This window comes from Equus przewalskii, chromosome 3 (assembly GCF_037783145.1).
Source record: "Equus przewalskii isolate Varuska chromosome 3, EquPr2, whole genome shotgun sequence".
In the NCBI taxonomy this organism is placed as follows: domain Eukaryota; kingdom Metazoa; phylum Chordata; class Mammalia; order Perissodactyla; family Equidae; genus Equus; species Equus przewalskii.
Window position 1 is genome coordinate 111,808,687 of NC_091833.1, and position 20,991 is coordinate 111,829,677.

The window sequence follows — 20,991 nt, forward strand, 5'->3', positions numbered from 1 at the left end:
ACTGGATAGGTGCCAGATGATCAGAGGGGGGCTTTGGTGGACACGTGGGAAGCGAGGAAAACACTCACTGTCAAGGCCCTCACTACCTCTTACTTAGACTCTTATCCCAATCCTTCCCTCTGCAGTCCATCTTATATGCTCCCACAGTACCCTTCTGAGATACAGCTCTGAGCATCCTTTATCCACTGCCTTGCAAAGCTCCACACTGTCTGGAGGTCGACACAGTCCCTCACACTTATCCCTTCAGGTTCCTGTTCCCTAAGTACACTGTACATTTCCAAACCTTAGCTCCCATAGCTCCCTGATGCAAACCCTCCGCCTCGCTGCCATTGGTGGAGGGGCAGCAGGACGGGCCCTGCCATCAGACAGGTGGGCTGTGAAATATGGCACCAGTGACTCCCCCAAGGGGCTAACCTGGGCTTCAGTCAATCCATCTGCAAAATGAAAGGGCTAGTTCACGGCCCCATTGGGTGCTAACATTCCATAGTAGCCCTAAAATTGAGATAGAAAAACTGTCCACCAAGAATTGCTAGGAAGTTTGGGTGAAATGACTTATGTAAAGTGCACAGTTACCGACGTAGTACAGACATTCAAGCCGAGGGAAGAAGAGAATGAATTTAGAACTTTAGATCCTTCTTCATTTCTCTCTAGAGTACATTAAAAATGAATTTAGTAATGCTTAAAAATATCAATTTGTCTTCCAAAAATTAGAGAATTTTATTCTAAAGTAATCTTTTAATTTCAGGGGCAGAATTTAAAATGAGTTGTGGAGCTGAGCCAGTTCATCTTGGAGGTTTGAGAGAGGGAGAGGGCTGGTAGGGTGAAATCACCCCGACTACTACCCAGGGGTTTGGCTGCCATGTGCTAGACCAGCAGCGGGTGCCTGGGGAGATCCAGAGGTGAGATCCAGAGGGTGCCTGGGGAGATCCAGAGGGGATCCAGAGATCCAGAGAGATCCACTTGAGGGGGCGATGAGAATTAGTCTCCATGCCAGGAGCTTGACCCTGGAGACAGGACCAAGTCCCGTCTCTATGGGACCAGAATAACACACCATCCAAACTCTGTTCCCGTGGATAAGCAGAATGCAAGTGCTCCCTGCCTGCTTCATCAGGCCCGGTCCTCCCAGGCAGGAAGGGGAGAAGATGAGTTTAATTTAATACCCTTTAAAAATTAAAAATTATTAAATTATTAAGAAGTATTAAAAATGAAAAATAACTGAGAAATCAAAAATCTTTATTTATAATGAGTCTTAAATATTGGGAACCACAAACCTCTGGAGAGCAGCCTTGTTCATTTCGTATTCCGTGAACCCTGCCCCCAGCACAATGCGGACACCTGCCTATACATCCAGAAGTACAGAGGAAGACCCTCTGCCTGCAGGCCCAGATGTGGAAGGGAGCAGGGGGTGGGAAGAGCAGAGGGATGGCTGCCAAGCCCTAACACCCTCCAGCTGTGGCCCGTTGGCACGTGGCCATGTTATTGATGCTGTTGCACGAAAGGAAGCCGGGTGCATCCTTGTAATTCCCTGGCGAGAGGCAGCTTGCTAACACATGGGCCTTGCTTGAGCACAGAGAGAACACATCAAATCTCCACGAAGTTTGCTAGCAGCATCTTTCATTAATCACTCCAGCCTGTCAAGCTGCAAAGAGTGTTAACACAGGAGCCTTTTCAGATAGCTCGTCAGCTGCTGGTGTCGAGGCAATATCGGCACTCCAGCCAGATACAACCGTGGAGTGCAGGACGCCTCCCCAGGCCCCGTCCTTCCCAGGCCCTCGGTGTCAGCTTCCAGCCTTCCTCTTCTCCCTCCGGGCTTTGCGGGCTCAGCTGGAATAACAGCACCGTTCCCTGCTTTGCTGACGCTTCCTCTGCTAATTCATTTGGCTTGCATTGACGCACAGAACACCCTGGGGTGCATAATCCCAGAGGATGTGACATATGAATGAGCACCATCGCTTTGGGGCCCGAGGAGAGGCAGAGTGGATCAGATAAGCCACTTTCAGACAGCCTTGACAATTGGGAGGAAGCTCCCAGATGCAGAGAGCAATGAGCTTTAAGTTGCTGCTATGGGCTGGTAAATAATAAGGGATTTAGAGTCAGACAAATCCCGGCTCTGCTAATTGCTTGCTGTGGCACTTTAGGCAAGTCACTTAACTCTTCGAAGCTTTATCTGCACATCGGGAAAAGCCACCCAACCAGAGTGGAGCCTCCCTCAGGGCCTGAACAGACCCTTGTCCGTTCAGCCCCACTCTTTTTGGATGTCCAAGACCCCAATTCTGCCTCTACAAGTCTGACACTTGGAACAATGAATTGGACATTATTGCCAATGCGCTTTCTAGTGTTAAAGCCTTTGAGTCTAAAAGCCAGGTGAGGACAAGGTCAGGACAGAAGCCTAATCTAAAACCCAAAGCTCTTTCTAGGATCCCGGGGAGAGTGGGCCTCCTATTCTGAACCCCAGGGCTCAGGCAGGCCTCCTGCCCACCCTGGCTGTGCTGCCTCCCGCCGCTCGCCTGGCTTGCCACACTCACGTCAAGCTCACCGTACACAGTAACAAAAACATATCATTTCCATTTCGTGTGTCGTGAGTTGCAAGTCTGGGGAGCCTTTCGAGGCCTTAATCAAAGGCCAACATGTCAGGGAAGAGGCCGTGTGTTGAAAGCGTCATCTCAGGCCCCAGATGAACGACCTGCTCCTTCCCGCCTGATTGACTGTTAATTTCTGCAGAATCTCGGGCAGCTTGAAAGGGTACCAAGACCAACCACAAGGGTTCGGAGATGCAGCTGCACGATGCTTCCAGAGCAGGACTCACTGCTGGCTAGGGGCAAAGGCTGGTGGGGCAGACGGCGAGGAATTGGGGGTCCGACAGGCTGGTCTCAAATCCCTCACGCTCTGTGGGAATGGGCATGTGGTGGGCCCTCCAAATCCCCCATTTCCTCATCTGTAACCTTGGGACAATAATAGCTACCTCACGAGTCATTTTGAGCATGCAAAAGGGCAGAGGGCCAGAGGGTGAGCGGGAAGCTGGACTCCGTGGGCTGCGGTCTCCAGGTTACTATCATCTCCCGGCTCTGCGCCCAGTGCCCTGCCACCAATGAAGCCTCATAAATATTTACACCCGGCTGTGTTGCGATGCTCAATTAATTGCTCCTGTGACGCACTTTGAGAGCCTCGGAGGAAAGGTGCCGTCCAAGGACCGGGGATTATCAACGGCACAAACAAGTCGGCTGGCAGAAACAGCGTCCTTCAGAGCTTTTCCTCGCCCCAGGGCTTTTCAGATCATTGCCCAAAATCTGGGGGAAAGTGCTTCCAGAAGCACACTGTCCAAGGGCAAACATCGTGGCTCTGCAAAGACCTTGCTGGAAAATGGACAAATACGTGTGCAGATAAAACAGAAAAAATGCAAATGGTACAAAACCACTTGGAAAAAAAAAAATCACTCTGACTAGTCATCAAGGAAGTGAAACAGTTAGAATAAAGAATCGAATCCCAGGGAGGCAAAGTTGTTTGAAAGTATGGATTTAACAGTGGCGACGTACCGCGAGATAGTCACTTCTCACTCTGTGGATTAGAATGTAAATTGACACAACCCATCCGGAAGGCCACTGAGGGATGTGCCGTGGGGGTTTAGAAGACCCACTTTACCTGACCCCTTCACTGCATGTGGTGGAGTCTCTCCGTGGGAATATTCAGCGATTAGATTAAAAACACAAGCATAGATGTGCATCGCAACACTGCTTGCAGTAGTAAAATCCAACAAGAGCCTAAATGCCCCCTCCGAAAATCATACAGCCAATCAATATTGTGGTTTTGAATATTAAAGACATACCAGTGTATTTTTAACACCAGGATCCTGTACATTCTTTTGTCATTTTTGTGCATCTCTATATTTAAATGTACACATACATCCTCAAACACACATGCACATATGTACAAGAGATTTGCCAAAATATTACCTGTGGTGTTATTTTCTTCTACACGCATGTTTCTATTCTCTATATTCTCTCTAATGGGGTGTTACTTTAGGTCTAGAACAATACAAACCTAAAAAAATCCTTCCAGAGGTTGATCTGTGAAACAGCCTTTGAGGACTGCCCACTCCTTGGGGGAGGTCTCTGAGCTGCCTGCAGCTGCCATTCACCTCGATTCTCTTTCCTGCCCTAGGTCACGGCCTCGAGTCAACAGTCCCACAGGTGAGTCAGGGGACCTCAGCCACCCAAGCAGTGGGAATGTCAGTGTGGGTCCGTTAGACTCTTCTTTCCATTCTTTTGCGTTTTTTCTTTGATAAAACTATTGGCCTATTCAAAATGGCATTCGCTACCTATGGCCTTTCCCTCTGGTTGGTCCCAGGGTGCAGCCTGGTCTGTGACTTCTATAAGCTCCAGAAGCTGGCAGACTGGGTAGGAATCCTGGCTCTCCACTTATTAGCTGTGCAGCCTGGGAAGGAGAGCAGATCCCTTTGGGCCTGAGATCCTTCACCTGTAAAATGGGTATAAGTCTGCCTAAGTGCCAGTATTGTGGCCACTCACTAGTGTTTCTTCAACTAAACTCTATGTAATGGGTTCCCCCAAAAATATGTGTTGAATGGATGAATGGATCAGAAACCACATTTCATGCTCCTCTTGCATCTCTTTTCAGAGACTAGTGTCTGGTACTAGGCACTCAATAGGAGCCCATTAAAGTTTGACTAAAAGTATGTACTATTCATCTTGGAGCATTATTATTTCAAGGAAAGTCCCATAGAATTTCCTAGAAAGCTAGTAGCTAGAAATGATGACTAGAATGAGACAGAAAGAAAGAGGAGAGGAAGTGTGCAAAGAAGTGATAGAATCGTGGAGAGTGAGGTAATCAACAAACGAATTCAAGAGGTTCATGATGGCACATGTTGTAATACAGGCCTGCCCTTGGCACGTTCCACACAGCAGTGAGGAGAAGTGGGAGAAAGTAAGATCAAAATCACCAAATGTGAACTTAAATCAGAAACGAGCACCCAGCTCTAATCCCTCTTACACAACATGTTTTTATGAAGCTTCCCTGTCAGGTCCTAACAAGGGTTGCATTCTCTCAAAGCAGATGCTTCCAAATTATGCTGGAGTCTTTGGTCTCAAATATACCCCCCTCCATACGCTTGCCGCCTCTCAGCCCTTCCTACCACCCGCTTAGAGTCCTGGGGGGACTGTAGAAAATTCTAAAGGGGATGTGCCTGAAAATGAAGTTGCCAGTCTGAGGCGGTGGTTGATGAATTATAAACCTGTTCTCCTCTCCCTTCCACCTTGCTCTCCACCTACGTTAAGGCAGAGAAAAAACTGACAGGTGGGCATTCCATTTCATTAGCAACATTTTAGAGACAGAAGCAGGGAAAAGAAAACAAATCAAACCCCTAAAAAAGTCATTTGAGATTCAGTGGCCAAAGCCTGCCCATACACACGCAAATCTCTACCCTGCCAAAAATACCTAGCAGCAAACCACAGCACCCAGCCTGTGGGTGCTTATGAACCACTGCAAGAGTCTATTAAAATAGAACAGGACTGACATAATTAAGGGTGTGCACAACCGTTTACATAAGAGACTGCTCATCACAGTGATATTTATAACAGTCCCAGATACTTTTAAGTGTTTGCAATTTTTTCACCATGGAATTAGTTGAAAGTATGGTGAGGAATCCATATAAGAGAATACTACGTAGTCATTAAAAATGATGATGTTAAAGTATATTTAGTGATACGGATATGTTATAGTATGCTATTTTATGAAAGAACAGGCAAGAAAGCAGTGTGCACACAGTGTGATCATGTATACATGGACCACATCGTGTGTGTGTGTGTCATTTGGATATAATCAAATATTTATAGTGGTTGTCTTTGTATGGGGACATTATAGTGATTTTTATTCTCTTCTGTTTTGCTTATCGGTATCTTATAATTTTTCTACAGTAGCATGTATTTTTGTTCACTAAAAGCAATTTACCAAAAAAAAAAAAAAAGATACTCCAGGCCTGGAGAAAACAGACTCACATTCAAACTTGGACAATCTGTCAATACCAACACCTTCTCTGAGGCTGATACATGGAAACCAGTGCCATGTTTTTCCATTGAATAAATATTACTTCCACTGAATAAAGAGTGAAATTGGAGAAGATAGCCCTATTTAGAGACTACTTCTTCTGTCTAAGGTCACCATACACAATAAAAACCCTAATTAAGATATATGTTGGCTGTTTTCAATTAAACAGACGAGAAATTTCATGTTGTCCAGGAACACTTGTTTTGTTTTGATTTTGTTTTTTGGCTTGCTAAGGAAAGTGATCTTGAAGGTTGCTCTTTCCCACTTTTTAAAGCAAAATTAATACATATTTTAGGACCAGAGGGAGGAAATGCAGGTATGGAATGTACGAACATCCAATGCCCCCTGCTGGCCATTTCTAGATATTGCAATACCTGCTTTTAGTTTAGCAGAGGCTGGTTGTCCCCAAGACGTTGGGAAATTGGTGGACAGAAACAAATTGAAAAGTTGACAGTGGAATTGCTGGGAAAAGGAGTTCACCCAGTTCTCATAAGCACGAGCCAGGATTTGCCTTTAACAAGGTAATTGCATTCAGGTATTTCTAGGATGGTCTTCAGAGAATCACTGGCTAAAGCAAAAAGAGAAGAAAAAAGGAAACTATCAAGATTGTCCCCACCGAGAAGCTGCTGTCAATTCTCTGAGCAACAACTGTCTCCGAATATTTGAATATTTTAATTTCTGGAGGTCATCCAGAAAATGGGATGGGAGGCAGCTGCCTTAACTATTACCATTCATTCATTCATCCTTCATTCATTCAACCAGTTTGTGGTAGTTCTTAGTGTAACAGATAGTATAACCAGCTTTGAAAACAGATTTTTAAAAAAATGAAAATGAAAGGTCCTGGAGACTGAGCTAGTCTGCGATTCTAAAGCCAGGCTTTACAGATGAGGAAATTGAGGACTAGAGAAGAGAAAGGAATTTCCGAGCGCCAGCCAGTGAGCACAGTAAGCCTGTTCTCCAGACTCCCCATAAGTGTTTCCCATGTAGCTGCTTCTGTGAGTTCGGACTGTTTGTGACTTGGAATTTCAGCTCATAATCTTTAGGTCAGCAGACCGCGGTTCAGAGAAAAAAACTGACATGGCCAAAACAGTGAGATGAAAGAGCTGATAGATGATAGATAGACTGATACATACACAGATATGTGTGTGTATAGATATAGTCTATATCTGTCTCTATTTCTATCTGTCTCTTTCTCTCTTTCCCTTCCTACTTTCTTCCTTTCCTCCCTCTTCCTTCTCTTCTTTTCAAGTATAAGTGATATAGTCAAGGCTTATTGGGTATCATAATCCTCTACTCAGATAGTGAAAAGGAATGTAAGGAAGTTCATGCCTGCCTTTCCCTACGTTGGATTGACACCATGGATTGACGCCAGACTGAAGATTTCTAAAGTTTGGAACCTGACAGGGGAAAGGGTGTGGACTATCCTATTTCTCGTCATATTGAGATGAAGGTTAGATTGATGCCCTCTGTCCCCAAAGACCTTCTAGTTCCTAAATGATGAAAATTGAGAAAGGCCACCCAGCATAGATAAAAGAACCCAGGGCTGTAGCTGTGGAACCCAGAATTTGAATACTGGTTTTCTTATGACTCCGGTGAGACCTAGGAGTGAGAATGAGAGAAAATGGAAAGAAAGCAGCTCGTTTGTGCCAGCCATTCTATAAACTTGTCTAATTTAGCTGTAGGGTACTTATTTTATTACACTCACTGTGTAGATTAGGTAAATGAAGCCCAAGAGAAGTCAGTTAATTTGGAAAGAAATCAGTGGACTAGAACTCACATCCATCACAGTACTTTTGGCCTCAGTGTTTTCATCTTTAAAATTAGGGGTTCAACGTGATGATGGTGGTCACTGAATCCCTGAGCCTCAGGGCTGGAAGGGCCCTCAGCTTGAAGAAGCCTTGGGAAGAATCGGCAGGTGCGTGGCAACAGAGTTGAATGTTGAAAAAGGCACATGCTTTGTTTCAAAATGAGTGCTAAATAATGAGCAAGTTCCTAATAGAGATCAGAAAGCAGAGAGTACTAAAGATCTTGACTGAGTGAAAAAGATTTGGTCATAAAGTTGAACTTGAAAAGACATGAAACACAGAACACAGCAATTTGTTAGTGGGGCACTGAGCCAGGAAGTTTTTTTTCAAACTTCCAACAGCTGTTTGGGATCGACACTATTATTCCCATTCTGCAAGTTACCGTTAGTTAACCAAGGCTCATACGTGATGGAGCTTGCCTGAGGTCACAAGGCCAGAAAGTGACACGGCTAGGGTTTGAACCTAGACCTTCTCATTCAGCTGCCATGAAATACACGTTCGCGCCTTTGATTAGAGGCTGTCCTACGTTATTGGAGAACTCCAACGCAGACCTCAAAAAGGAGGAGATAAAACATTAAAGATTGAAAGACACTTAGAAAAAGAAATCATGGGGGCTTCAACATGACAGAGGTTTATTTTCTTCTTACGTAAGTCAAGTCCAGAGGTAAGCGGTCCAAGGCTGTTTGGCAGCTCTGTTCCTCCAAGTCCTCAGAGACACTGCTCCTCCTGTCTCGCTCCCTCTCTTGTATTGGCCTCAATCCCATTGCCTAAAATAGCCATATCTGTGCTCCAGGCAGTGTGAGAGAGGAAGGGAAGAAAAAGAAGGAAGAAACGGTGCACAGTTTCTCTTCAGAAAGTTTCCTGGAAATTGTTAGTTGATTTTCCACCTCTTCCTTCTACCAGACTTGGACTCATGGCCACGTGCAGCTGCAAGGAATATTAGGATGTGTCGGAAGTGCTTGCTCAAGGAGGTCATGCACCCAGCTAACCATCGAGGGTTGTAGCACTGAGAAGAAAGGGAACCTGGATATGGGGAGACACACAGCTGCCTCTGCCTCACAGTACTTAGTGCTCAGTAGTGAGAATCCACTGGCCTGTCGCTTTTGGCCACATATTGATGAGTAAGTCCAGCTGGTAGCCTCCGGAGTTGGAGCCAACCCTAACACTCACCATACCACTCTCTTCCTCCCCAATCCCTCCAAAACCTCGAGACTGAAATGAAAACAGAAGCTGGTTTTGCTTGGGGAACCTGTCTGGCTTGGGAATGTAATCCTGTGAAAGGCCAGCTAACTGACTTCACTTCCTAGAGAAATAGAAAGTTCTAAAACCCTGAAGCCTTCATGCTTCAACTTCTCTTCTCACACCAGATAAGCATATTCTCTTCTGGGACCCTTTGGGAGTTGTTTCAGCCCATGATTTCCTTTAAATGTGACTACCCCAGGGCAACAGAATTTGGCGGCTTGGCAGCTACACTGTCCCTGTAAAGGTACTGAAAGTGGTGTAGATAAGACACCAGCCTTGAGCCTCCAGGGGCTTAGTTCATAGAAGTGTTTACAAGTAAAGATAGTCTGCGAGTCTCTCTGTCTTACTTTATTTAGCTTACATGGCCCATCTCCCATTGGAAGGGAGCTGGCGCTCCTAAGTCAGTGGTCCTCAGACTTCAGTGTGAACAGATAGCACCATAGGAGCTTGGGTAGAAAGTAATTTGCTTGTGCTGGGGCCCAGGATTTGTTTTTCTGTTTTTTTAGGCACCCAAGATGCAAATGGTCAGGAGATCTTAACTGGATGGCATTGGGCACACGCCTTTGTCATACCTCTGTGGGCATGAGGTGTACAAGTTGAGGGCCAAAGACTGGAGTAATTGCTTTCTGCCAGTCAGGAAACCCCCGAGCTTCATATGACACATATTCATCTTCACTTCCATCTTAAAAATAACTTCCAAGGGAATGTTGTCTTTTGTAAAAAGATGCTTCCTTGAGGGGCACGTAGAAGCCAGTTGTTCCCTGGAGCTGTCTGCTGTTAGTGGGTGATGAAGGACCCTCCACAGACACACGTGGGCATGACTTCCAGGATGGTGGTATGAAAATCTACTGTGCAACGACCTTCATCTTTCTAGAAAATGGCTCTCTCTGAGAAGCCAACCTATCCTTCAGGTCCAGAGAGACTCAGAGACCTGGAAGAGTTTGGGGGTGCCACTTTGGTGGGAATCAGGGGCCCAGAAAGAAGGTGTGTCAAGCCCAAGTTCACTCAGCAAGGAAAGAGATCAGATTCTACTTGAAGTTCTATTGCTGGTTCCCATTTCTGGGGTGTTTCCACCACACCCCTCACTATATTTCACAGCTGACTGTTCATTTATTGTGCACTTACCAGGCACTGGGTTACAGGAGTGAAAAAGAGCCTGAAATCTCACCCTTGCCTTGGGGGAGGCAGGCACCACAGCCTGTAACTACATAATATATTTATTGGCTTGCTTTGTTCCTACACGCTGCGGAGAAACTAAAAAGGGTGTATTAATCAGGAGAGCTAACATCGATAACGCATAAACTACAAATGTTGGTAGTTTAATGAAATAAAGGTTTATTTCTTGCCCACATCACAATCCAATGAGGACTGAAGGAGGTCTTTTTCCAAACACTCATTCAGGATTCACTCTCCTTTACCCAGTGGCTTCCATTATCCCTCAGGGTCTTGGGGTCCTCTGTCTCTGGCCAGCCACTGAGGCAAGAATGAGAGCCTGGAGGGTCAAGTGAGCCAGCTTGGAGTGGAGTCTATCACCCCTGCCTGGTCCCAGCAACCATAGTGCCATGCCATGGCTGCCCAGTGCAAGGGATGCTGGGAAATGTATACCAGTCAAGTGCCCGCAGGAAGAGGAAATGGGGTTTCCTGAACACACAGCATTCTCACTGCCATGCCAGGTGCTTGAGATAGTGAGGACCAGGGCCAGAGAGGTGCTCCTTAAGTTTTACCTGAAATTGATGGTCAGGGACTTTCTCCTGGGGGAAATGACATTTAAGATAGGATTTGATGGAAGAAATGACCCAGGCATGGGCAGAACTGAGGAAAGAACATTCTGGACTGAGGGACAGTGCATGCAAAGTTTCTGAGGTAGAAGGAGAGTCTTGAAAAGATGCTGATGTGGCCAGAGTTCAGAGGTGAGGAGGAAGCTGTAAAGAGATGAGAGCAGAGAGCAGGCAGGAGCCAGGCTGTTCTGGACTCTGGGGACCACAGAAGGGAATCTGGACTGTACTTTGGGGGCCATGAGTGACATGCACTGATTTACAGTTGTAAAACTAGGCTTTTAAATTACATTTCCAAAACTCTGCATTGTTAATAACACAGATAGGCACTGTGGGAGACAGAGATAAAAGACAATTCTTTCCCTGAAGACGGGCAGTGTACGTACACAACAAAGAAGTAATCAGATGCTGCCTATTTTTATTTCAGTGTTGCCGGGAGCGTGACAGAAAATGAGCGCTCTGACACCTCAGTGATGTTAAAGCAGCCTGGAGTGGTCAGAGGTGGATGCCCCAGGACAGTCTCAAAGGACACTGAGCATTTTGGAAAGCAAAATGGGAGTAGGGGCGGGGGGAAGAGGTGGGGACTCCCGGTGGAGTCAACATAAAGCCCCAGAAGTGGCATGAGGCATATTTGGGGAATCCAGCAGAGTCTCAGGCTGAGATGCTGGCCTTCGGAGAAAGAGGAGACCTCCTGGCTCCTCGGGGGTTGTCAGGATAACGCCCACATTCAATGAGGCCAATCTCCTAAAATGCAATTCTACTGAACCCTGCATTAGACAGTGGAGCTCCTTTCAGAAGTCATGAGAGCCAGAGCAGACCCCAATAATTCTGTGATCATTTGCTCCTTCCAGGCCAGCTGGTCCTTAATGGGTGACCTTATTAATTTAACTCAATTCATGGCAGAGGACAAATTGCTGTTCTGAAAGGCAAGGAAACCTGTGGGTTTCTCTGCTAGGGATCTCAGAAGGGGTGTGGCTGTGCTTGGACATGAAGGTGCCATTAGTGTCAGGGTAGTGTTAGCTATCAGGATGGGCTGGGACTGGTGGCAGGTGCAGACAGGATTCTGCTCCTCCTGGCTTATTATCTCAAAGAGTCAATGCCTCCCCACACAGCGGTCCTGGGAAAACTCCAGCAAGGTGTGTTTCCACTGAGCCAAACTTGCAGAAATTTACACATTACCCTCTACCAAAGACTTAGGCATGCTCACACAAATTCACAGGTATTTATTTCATATTTTGGTATTGTAAGAGAATTAAGGGTGAAAGGACAAAAGTTTAAGAACATGATGAGACTGGACCAAGATGTAGAAGCATCATACCGTGGTCTTCTGTACTACCTGGAGTCAGGCCAGAAATTTGCCCTGAGGTTCTTAGCAGCCAAAGGAGGAGGGAAATATGATCTCTCATAGGACTGGTGTTTTCCATTAAATCAAAACAAACCAATTGCAAAAAAGCATGCAGCTTCTGGTCCTGAGACCTGCTAGAAACTTCTCACATATGTGCTAATAAAGAGACTGCAGTAAGAACATTTTCTACTTATAATGTTCCTCAATGCAAACCAACAGCATGAAGCTATAAGGCAATTTAGGAAAATTAAGTCTCCGAAGAAGCAAAACCCCTGCAGATGACATGAGCAGTTCTTTGGTGGTTTTGCGTGATGTGAGGGCAAAATTTAAGACATCGAACACTGAGCGCACTAGATGACCTCCAGGCAGTCTTTCATAAAACAAGCTCAAATGAGGGAGCTGAGTGTTGAGAACCCGCAACCGAACAATATTCATTCAGCCAACACCTGTCAAATACTCATATGGTCAATATTGGGCCCTGTGCCTGGAGCTAGGGATAAATGAATGAACAGATATGTCTCTTGCTCTCAAAATATTTACAGTCTGTTCAAGGAGACAGATGTATGGACAGACGATTGCAAGTGCAACATGTGTGCCAGAAGGGGGACAGGGGAGGGGAAAATAAACCTCTTCATTGGCTGAGATGTCGCTAAGTCATGACTCAGGGCACAATTGATGTGGGGTGGGGTCTTCTAACATTGTTTTTCTCTCGGTGAGAATATTAACCTGCTGTAGAAAGAGCAAGCCTTCTTAGTTGAATTTAATTTTCTTTCCTCTTTTTCTATTGCCCTGTTTTGCAAGAGCAGCAGATAGAATGAGAAGTATGGAAATACGCACTTCATTTTGAACAATTAGAGTCAAGAAAAATTAATTGAAATGAGTGCAAGATTTCTGGGGAAAAACAAGGGTTTAGTCTTTTTAATGTTTTGCAGTAACATTTGGGTCTGTTTCTGTTGGCAGGCCAGTACCGGACTATTCACAAGCCTCTTCTCCATTGCGTAAGTCTGCCTTACTTGTTTGTCACTCTTGATATTTACAAAGTCAGTGGCTTTTTTCAAGGTACTTGGTGAACTAAAAACAAAATAAAACAGAACAAAACCTTTTTCAAATGGCGTAATTTCCTGGCAGAGAAAAACCGCATTTCAATTCTTGGGTATAAAACTGTATTCCAATTCCTCAGCTATACAATGGAGATAAAAATTAACTCACATGGCCATTGTGTGGATTGAATAAGGTGAAAACACCAACACAGGGTGCTGGCAAGTGTGTGATGAGCAAACCACTTCCTAACACTCATGGTGAAATTTCAAATTGGAACAAACTTTCTGGAAACCAATCTCAAAATATTAACTAGGCAATATAAAAATGTCCATTTTCTTTGGCTCAATAATACTGTAGTCGGGAATTTAAACTAAGGAAGTAACCTAGAATTTGGATTACACACTCATATATATTTTATAGTAATATATTTTAAATGGCAACACACTGGGATCATGCAAAATAGAAAAATAGTTGAATATATTATGATATACTCATATCTGAAGCCATTAATAATATTTACAAAGAATTTTAATGACTAAAGAAAATTTAAAATTTATAACATGAACTAAAATATCTAATATTATAAATAATTTTATTGTTAAATTGCGTCTGTATATAATTTAAAGCTTTAACTAACATATCCATAGATGATCGATAGATACATACATACATACATACATACATACATAGAATCTGCCTGTAAAATCATTAGTTCTTTACTGTTTGAAAGACTTCTTTAAGAATTGAATTAAAGCTATGGATCCTCATCCCAGAACACAACACACACACACACACACACACACTCACACAATCACTAAATATTTTATAAATTAGGACATTTACAGGTAGAGAATACTGGGCTTTTAGTTACGAACCTCTGAGATTGACAGTAACTAGATAATAGATAGGCTAATAGATAAACAGATGTAACTCATTATATTTAAAGCAAAACTCTGTTTCTTTCTGGAAAGAAATAAACCAAATATTTGTATTCGGTCCTGGGAGCAAGATTCTCAGGGCCTAGAGTAGATTCTCTTCAGACCTGGGGTGGCCGTGCTCTTCTGCCTGGGCTCCCTCTGTGCCCTGCCCCCAGGAAGTCTAGCAAGGCAACTGGATGAAAGATGGGCTCCATCTCCCGTTCCCAGTTATTCCAGCAGGCCCAGGACTTTCCCAGAGAGGCTGCGCTGTGGGGAGTCTTGGCGGTTGCCATAACAGCATATAAATGGGGCCCTTGCAATAAATGTTCGTCTGTCAAATCCCCAAGGAGTCCCAAGCCCCTGCTCCAGCTCAGAACTCACTTCTGTGTGCAGTTCTGGAGAACAGCTCCATCACCTTCACCCACTTTGCCAGGTCAACTGTGAAACACCCTGGAGTTCACCTCCCCGCAGCTTTGCTTTGCCCTGGGTACTTGGTTCTGCTGATACTCAGCATCGTCAGCTAGAGGGAGGGGATCTAACATGTCCTGAGCTCCTGTCATGGCAGATGCCTAAGTAGAACCTGTACATACATTTTGCTCAATTAATCTCTGACTACAACCAAACAAGGTAGGTTTAGCCATCTCCAATTTAAAGATGGAGCATCTGAGTCAGAGAGGTTAAGTAACCTCCCTAAGGTCATAAAGTGGACCCACAGTTTAGATCTAGGATGAGTGACTCCATCCAGGATCCACGCTGCCCCCAAGCAGGCCAGTCTCACCTGATTTCCCATCGAGGAACCCCCAGTCCAAGCCCTGCTTACCTCCTGAGACAGATCAAGGGTGAGGGGCTTCACGGCTCTGATACCCAGTTGCTGGGGACACAGCATCAATGCAACCATGCAAATGGTCCTACTCCAACTTTGTGTTCAGGGACTTAACCTTTCTCCTTTGGGTCACCAAGCTCTCACCTTCTACTCTATTCCTACTCCTGGGTCACTGTGTTGGTCCTTGGTGCCTTGCACCTGAGCTCCCTGAATTTGATAAACTTACCCTTCATAACTTACTGATCCCTCAGTTCATGTAAGACTCAAGCCTGGCTTTCCCGAGGGAGCTCTTGGGTGGGAATCAAGGGATAGCACATTGAAAGTCAAAATTACTGTCTTCAGGGGGCCCCCTCTCCTTCTTTATTCTGTCCCATGGAGAACACAGACTTAGTAAATAACATCCTGCATCCTGGCTTCAAATGAGCAGAGTTGCTTTGAGCCAAAGTGGAGCACAAAAGGCCTTCCAGATAGGGGATGGCAAGTCCCCCTGTGCTATAGTTTTACCTGGGAACTGGACTTGTTGGGTGGCTAGTCTTCACCTTTACCAAACTGCTTTGATGGAGTGATGATAGAAAAAGTCACACACTTACAGGCTTGGGGCTGGTAAGTAACTTGCCCAAATACATCAGAAGCTAGAATGCTGCAGAGCTAGAGTTTAAATGCAAGCCTGTCTAATTCCAGGTCCCTCCACTACAGTAAAATCACCTCGTAGATTTTTCTGCTCGTGCAATGAAATAAAGTGCAAAAAGCACTCAGCACATATACATATGTAACAAATGCTCGAGGGGCTTTAAGAGCAGGATAGGAATCCATGATGAGTGGCCTTCCCATATCTCCGACTTTCTTTAACAGTAGTTATTATTACAATAATAGTCAATTGTGAAATGTACATGAAAATCTCTTGTAACTGAACCTGTTTTTCATAGCCATGGCCATCTGCAATCTAGCAGAAACTTTAAGACGTTAAAGATTTTCTAGAATGTATGTTCCACAGTCTTCTCCAGTTGTCAGCCCCTCACAGCCCAACAGTGGAACCGTGAAGCCACCCTCATGGCATGGTTGGTGTTCAAAAGAGACAGTACAAAACACAGAAAAGATGTCTCTATCTCCTTCTTTTGAGCTCTTGACACTCTGCTTAGATCCTTCAAAATGCCAGCACTTATTAAACTAAATTACATGGTGGCACTTGGATCCTCTCTCAATCCCAAATGAAGACCAAAACTATTTCTATAAACCAGGGAAGAGGGGAGCATTTTGAGACCCAGGAAGGAAAAAGAATCCCTTGGTGGCTTTGTATGATAGACGAGGGATCTTTCTGTATAGAGATCATCAAGAGTAAGGTCCCTGCTTAAACATAGCACGATGAATGGGTGCAGATTCCAGAATTTCTGTGATGACAATTACATCTATTGTAGGCTAGTACCCAACCCTGCCATTCCCAGTGTTCTGACTCAAAGCTCATTACTGATATATAGAAATACAACTTAAATTCTTATATTGATCATGTGTCCTGACACCTTGCTTAATCGTTCATTAGTTCTAACAATTTTTTAGTGGTTCCTTGGGACTTTCTATATACAAGATCACGTCATCTGCAAATAGATCCTTTTTCTGCTTTTAAGGGCTCATGTGATTGCACTCGGTCCACCCAGGTAATCCAGGATAATCTCCCTATTTTAAAGATAGCTAATTAGTGGTGTTAATTACATCTGCAATATCCCTTCACAGCAGCACTTAGATTATTATTTAATTAAATAACCAAGGATGGGAATATTTGGGGATATCTTTAGAATTCTTTTTTTTCCTGCTTTTTTCTCCCCAAATCCCCCCAAGTACATAGCTGTATATTTTAGTTGTGGGTCCTTCTAGTTGTGGCATGTGGGACACCACCTCCGTGTGGCCCCGATAAGCAGTGCCATGTCTGTGCCCAGGATCAGAACCAGTGAAACCCTGGGCTGCTGAACCGGAGCATGTGAACTTAACCACTCAGCCCCTAGAGTTCTACTACAAGAATTTAACTGTCCCAGATGCCAGACTCTTAAATCTTTAACCCTCAGCTAAGAGAATCCAGATCACCCCCTAGCTAGCACTGTAGTCTGTAATCTTTATCTCCATTATACTTTCCTTTGACTCACTCAAATGCTCCCTTTTGCTTAGGAAAAGAACTTTGCTGCAGTCCTGGATGGAACAAAAGGCCATGATGATGATGACTATGAAGACCCTGAATGTCATGTGGTAGAGGCGTGGCAATCGATGAAAATTTTACCAGCAAGGCCTATAAAGGAATCTGAATATGCAGGTAACATTTTGGACCTAAAATCTGAAAATGCATGCCCATGCTACAATATTGCATAGTAATTAAAGCTGCAGATTCTGAATTAAATAACTCTAGGTTAAAATCCTGCCTCCATGACTTACTAGCTGTATGACCTTGAGCAAGTCTCTAAAAATCACTTTCTCTATCTGAAAATAGGGTTCATAATAACAGAACTAACCCCAGAGAGTTCTTTTGAAGATTACACATACGATGCATGTGGAGTTCTCACCAGAGCGCTTGGTGCAGAGTCAGAGCTCTAGAACTGTTGGCTGTTGTTATCACGATGTTCTTCCTGAGTCCTGGGGATGACTGAGGAGCATGGCAGAGGGTGGACAGGCAGGGAGGTGGTCAACACGGGAAATGTTCAGATGGACTTCTCGTTGTGAGGAGTAGAGTGAAAGGAAGACTTTCTAACTTGGTTGATTCGTTTTGCAAGTGGCACTAGGAATGCCAGAAAAGCCAAACTTTTTAAGAGTAAGGAAGACCTACTTTCCTGACCACCTTTCTTTCTTTCTAACTGGGGGGCATGGGGCAGCTTCAGCAATTCTCTGAACCTTAGATGTAGCACACTGCTGTAAGGGAGAACAGGAAGCCTTTGTGATTTCTGAGGGTCTGGAATGAATCTATAGAAGTTCCTCTGAGGGAATCACTTTGGAAATAACAATGGTATTCCTTTGTTCATTCACTCAACAAGCATTTTCTGAGTATCTACTCTGTGCCAGTTCCATGTTAGGATTGATCAAGTGACAGAAAGATGAACAAAGCATAATCTGTGTTCTCAGGAGGGTCACAATCTAGAGGAGGAAACAGACAGATTAACAGATAAACGTGATAGACTAGGGTAAGTGTATAATGCAGAAAGGAAAGCCAGGGGTGGGGTGCAGGTGGGTGGGATATGGGACGATTTTCAAAGGATGTGACAAGGCCCAAGCCTTGAGGATGAGTGGAATTTCCCAGGTGACTGAGGAAATGACGGATGCTCAAGTTCAGACCTTGGCATTTATGTGGATGGACCAAGATGGGTAATTTCTCCTGCTTGAGACTCAGTTTCCTCATCTGCTAAGTGGAAGTAGACCTGCTTGTCTCATACCTACGTTGTGATGAATCAATGAGTTTGTAGATGTGCAAATATTTGGTAAATTGTAAGATGCTGAGTCCACATAAGGTATGACTTTAAATTTTTCTCTTTTCACAGACACACGCTATTTCAAGGGAGTGATGGACACTGCCCTTTCCTCAGATGCCAAGACCTCTATCCCCACAGAGGAGCAAACCTGGAACATGCGGATGAGGCCGGAAGAAGTGAGTAAAGGCTTGATCCTGCAAACCAAGCATGTGTAAGATACTTCCAAACAGCCAGGAGCTTCCCCATCTCTCATTCCCGAGGCATCTCATGCCTGATGGGATCATAGTCCTGTGGAATAAGCACCTAGAAGGGAGGACAACTAACACTTGTTAAAGATTTTCTGTGAGCCATGCAACAGGCTAAGGATTTTTACATGCGTCTCATCTGATGCTCATCCCGTTCTCCGGAAGCAGAATTTGAACTCAAATCTTTTCGATAATAATATATCATTTTGCCCAGATTCTAGGTCCAACATTGCCAACTGCTAACTAGGTGGTAATAAGTAAATCACACAGCCTTCTGAGCTTCTTTGTAACCTCAGCTACAAAACAGGAATAAAAATCCACACCATGCTGATTTCAAAAGGCTGTTTGGAGACTACAAAAGATAATCTTACGAAAATATCTTGTAAATGCAAACGCTCTAACCACACATATAGAATTTTATTTTTAATAACACTTTGCTAACGTTTCATTTTCTTAATTCATAAATGCCTAAAATACAAGTTAATCACCCCTGGGGTTGCAGGGTTCTCAGTCATAATGTTTTGGTGCATTTCATGTCAATATTTTCTATGCAGATATATTTCATGCAAAGGAGTCCCTATCGTATAGTATATGCCTGGCCTTCTTTTCTTTTCATTTTAAGTTCTGGCTATAAAACAATTTCCCATGTGATAGTCAAGCATAGTCTTTACAGGCATATCATACCCTATTATGGGATTTTTAATTATTTTACTTAGCCATTAAGTTGGTAAATATTATGAAATGTCTTTCCTGAAAGATCATTTCAATTTACCCTCTATGGGAATTCAAACCCTCTATCGGAATGTCCACCTCATAGAACTTTCACCAAAACTGGCTATTACTTTATTAATCATATTTTTTAAAGGGATTTCACTGTTTTTTTTAATTTGTACCACATTTATTAGTGAATGTGAATATGCTTTTGAATACTTATAGCACGTCCTTCCTCTTGCATTATCTGTTCACATTGTTTATCTATTTAACTTGATCTTCTGTTAATATTGACAAGAAAGGGAAACTACGAGTTTTACCAAGCAATGTCGTTCACACAGAACATATCTAATAGACACCGGGAGAGCAAGATGAGGATGAAATATTGAACACTTCCTCTTTACACAGGCACCAACTTGAACACTTCAATCTTTCACTCAACAAATTCATTCAAGAAATATGTGTTGAGTGCCTGCCATGGACCAGACACAATTATGGGCTCTGGCACGCATCGGCAGACAACCAAGGCCCTGCTCTCATGAAACTTGCATACCAGTGGGAGGAGATCAGTAATAAATAGATAATAGATATCTGCTTTGAAAAAATAATCATTAAAGTACAGTAAGGACAGTCGAGGAAAGTTTTTCTGAATAAAGATGAGAATGAATGAATGACATTTAATCCTTAAAATAACATCACAAGATGAGCATTATAATCCCCATTTTAATAGCTCCAACTTTGTGATCTCTGTCCCTTTGGGCCAGTTACTTACCCTCTCTGAGCCTTTATTGTCTTAGCTACAAAATCTCATGGCTCTTATGATAATACATACGGAGCAACGTGCCTGGCGCAAAGCAATCAGTCAATCGATGACATCTCCTGGAGAACAGGGACCATTTTAGCCCCAGCACAGAGCACAGTGCCTTTATGGAAGAGGTTCTCAGCAGATGTTAGTTAAATAGATGAAAATGACCAAACAAACTCCCAGTCATTTGAGCCGAATCTTGAAATATGAATAGCTGTTTAATAGGAAAAGAGGCCCAGTCTTTCCCCAGTTCGACTTCTGTTCACATGGAACTCTTACAATCTATCCTTCAAAGTTCTCATGTGAGTATTTGCTACTGTCACCAAGATCCATGACTGGGGCCACCCCACAGGGGCTGTTTGACAGAGGAGAGAACATTTGAGGACTCTCATCACTGTGGCATAGAGCCTATGCAGGGAACAGTAGGAACTTTAGCATGACTGGGCCAGTGGCTGAAGACACAAGTTCTGGTCTGGTTATAAAGGAGCGGAGAATGCTGACCTGAAAAGTGAGGCTTTCCTTTCCCTAGAAATCTCTGACAATCCCTCTTTACATGGAAGTCAGCCTTCATGAGAAGAATTATTTTAAGAAAGATAATTCTCATTTGCTTTTGTAAAACAACTCCGACAGAATTTAAGCTTCCATTCTTGCTCCTTCATATTCTCTTCATATTATTTTTGTAGCTCTCTGTTACAAGCAAATTCCTTCCTTTAGCTAGATCACTTTGCAAGTAGGACTATAGTCTCAACATATGAAGTGGAGTGATATGACAGGAGAATAAG

General features: G+C 43.9%; 1 protein-coding gene across 3 annotated transcripts in view; it reads left to right on the plus strand.

The window, feature by feature from the left end:
• CLNK (cytokine dependent hematopoietic cell linker) overlaps positions 1-20,991 on the plus strand; it is a 154,859-nt gene that overhangs the window by 78,029 nt on the left and 55,839 nt on the right. For 2 of the 3 annotated variants that reach the window (XM_008518825.2, XM_070613237.1), the window contains 4 exons: positions 4,159-4,187; positions 13,185-13,222; positions 17,163-17,304; positions 18,518-18,624. In XM_008518825.2, coding sequence (XP_008517047.1) covers positions 4,159-4,187; positions 13,185-13,222; positions 17,163-17,304; positions 18,518-18,624 — 316 coding nt within the window. Of the gene's footprint in view, positions 1-4,158; positions 4,188-7,881; positions 7,973-13,184; positions 13,223-17,162; positions 17,305-18,517; positions 18,625-20,991 lie in introns of all 3 variants that reach the window. The other variant, XM_070613236.1, reaches the window with a different exon arrangement.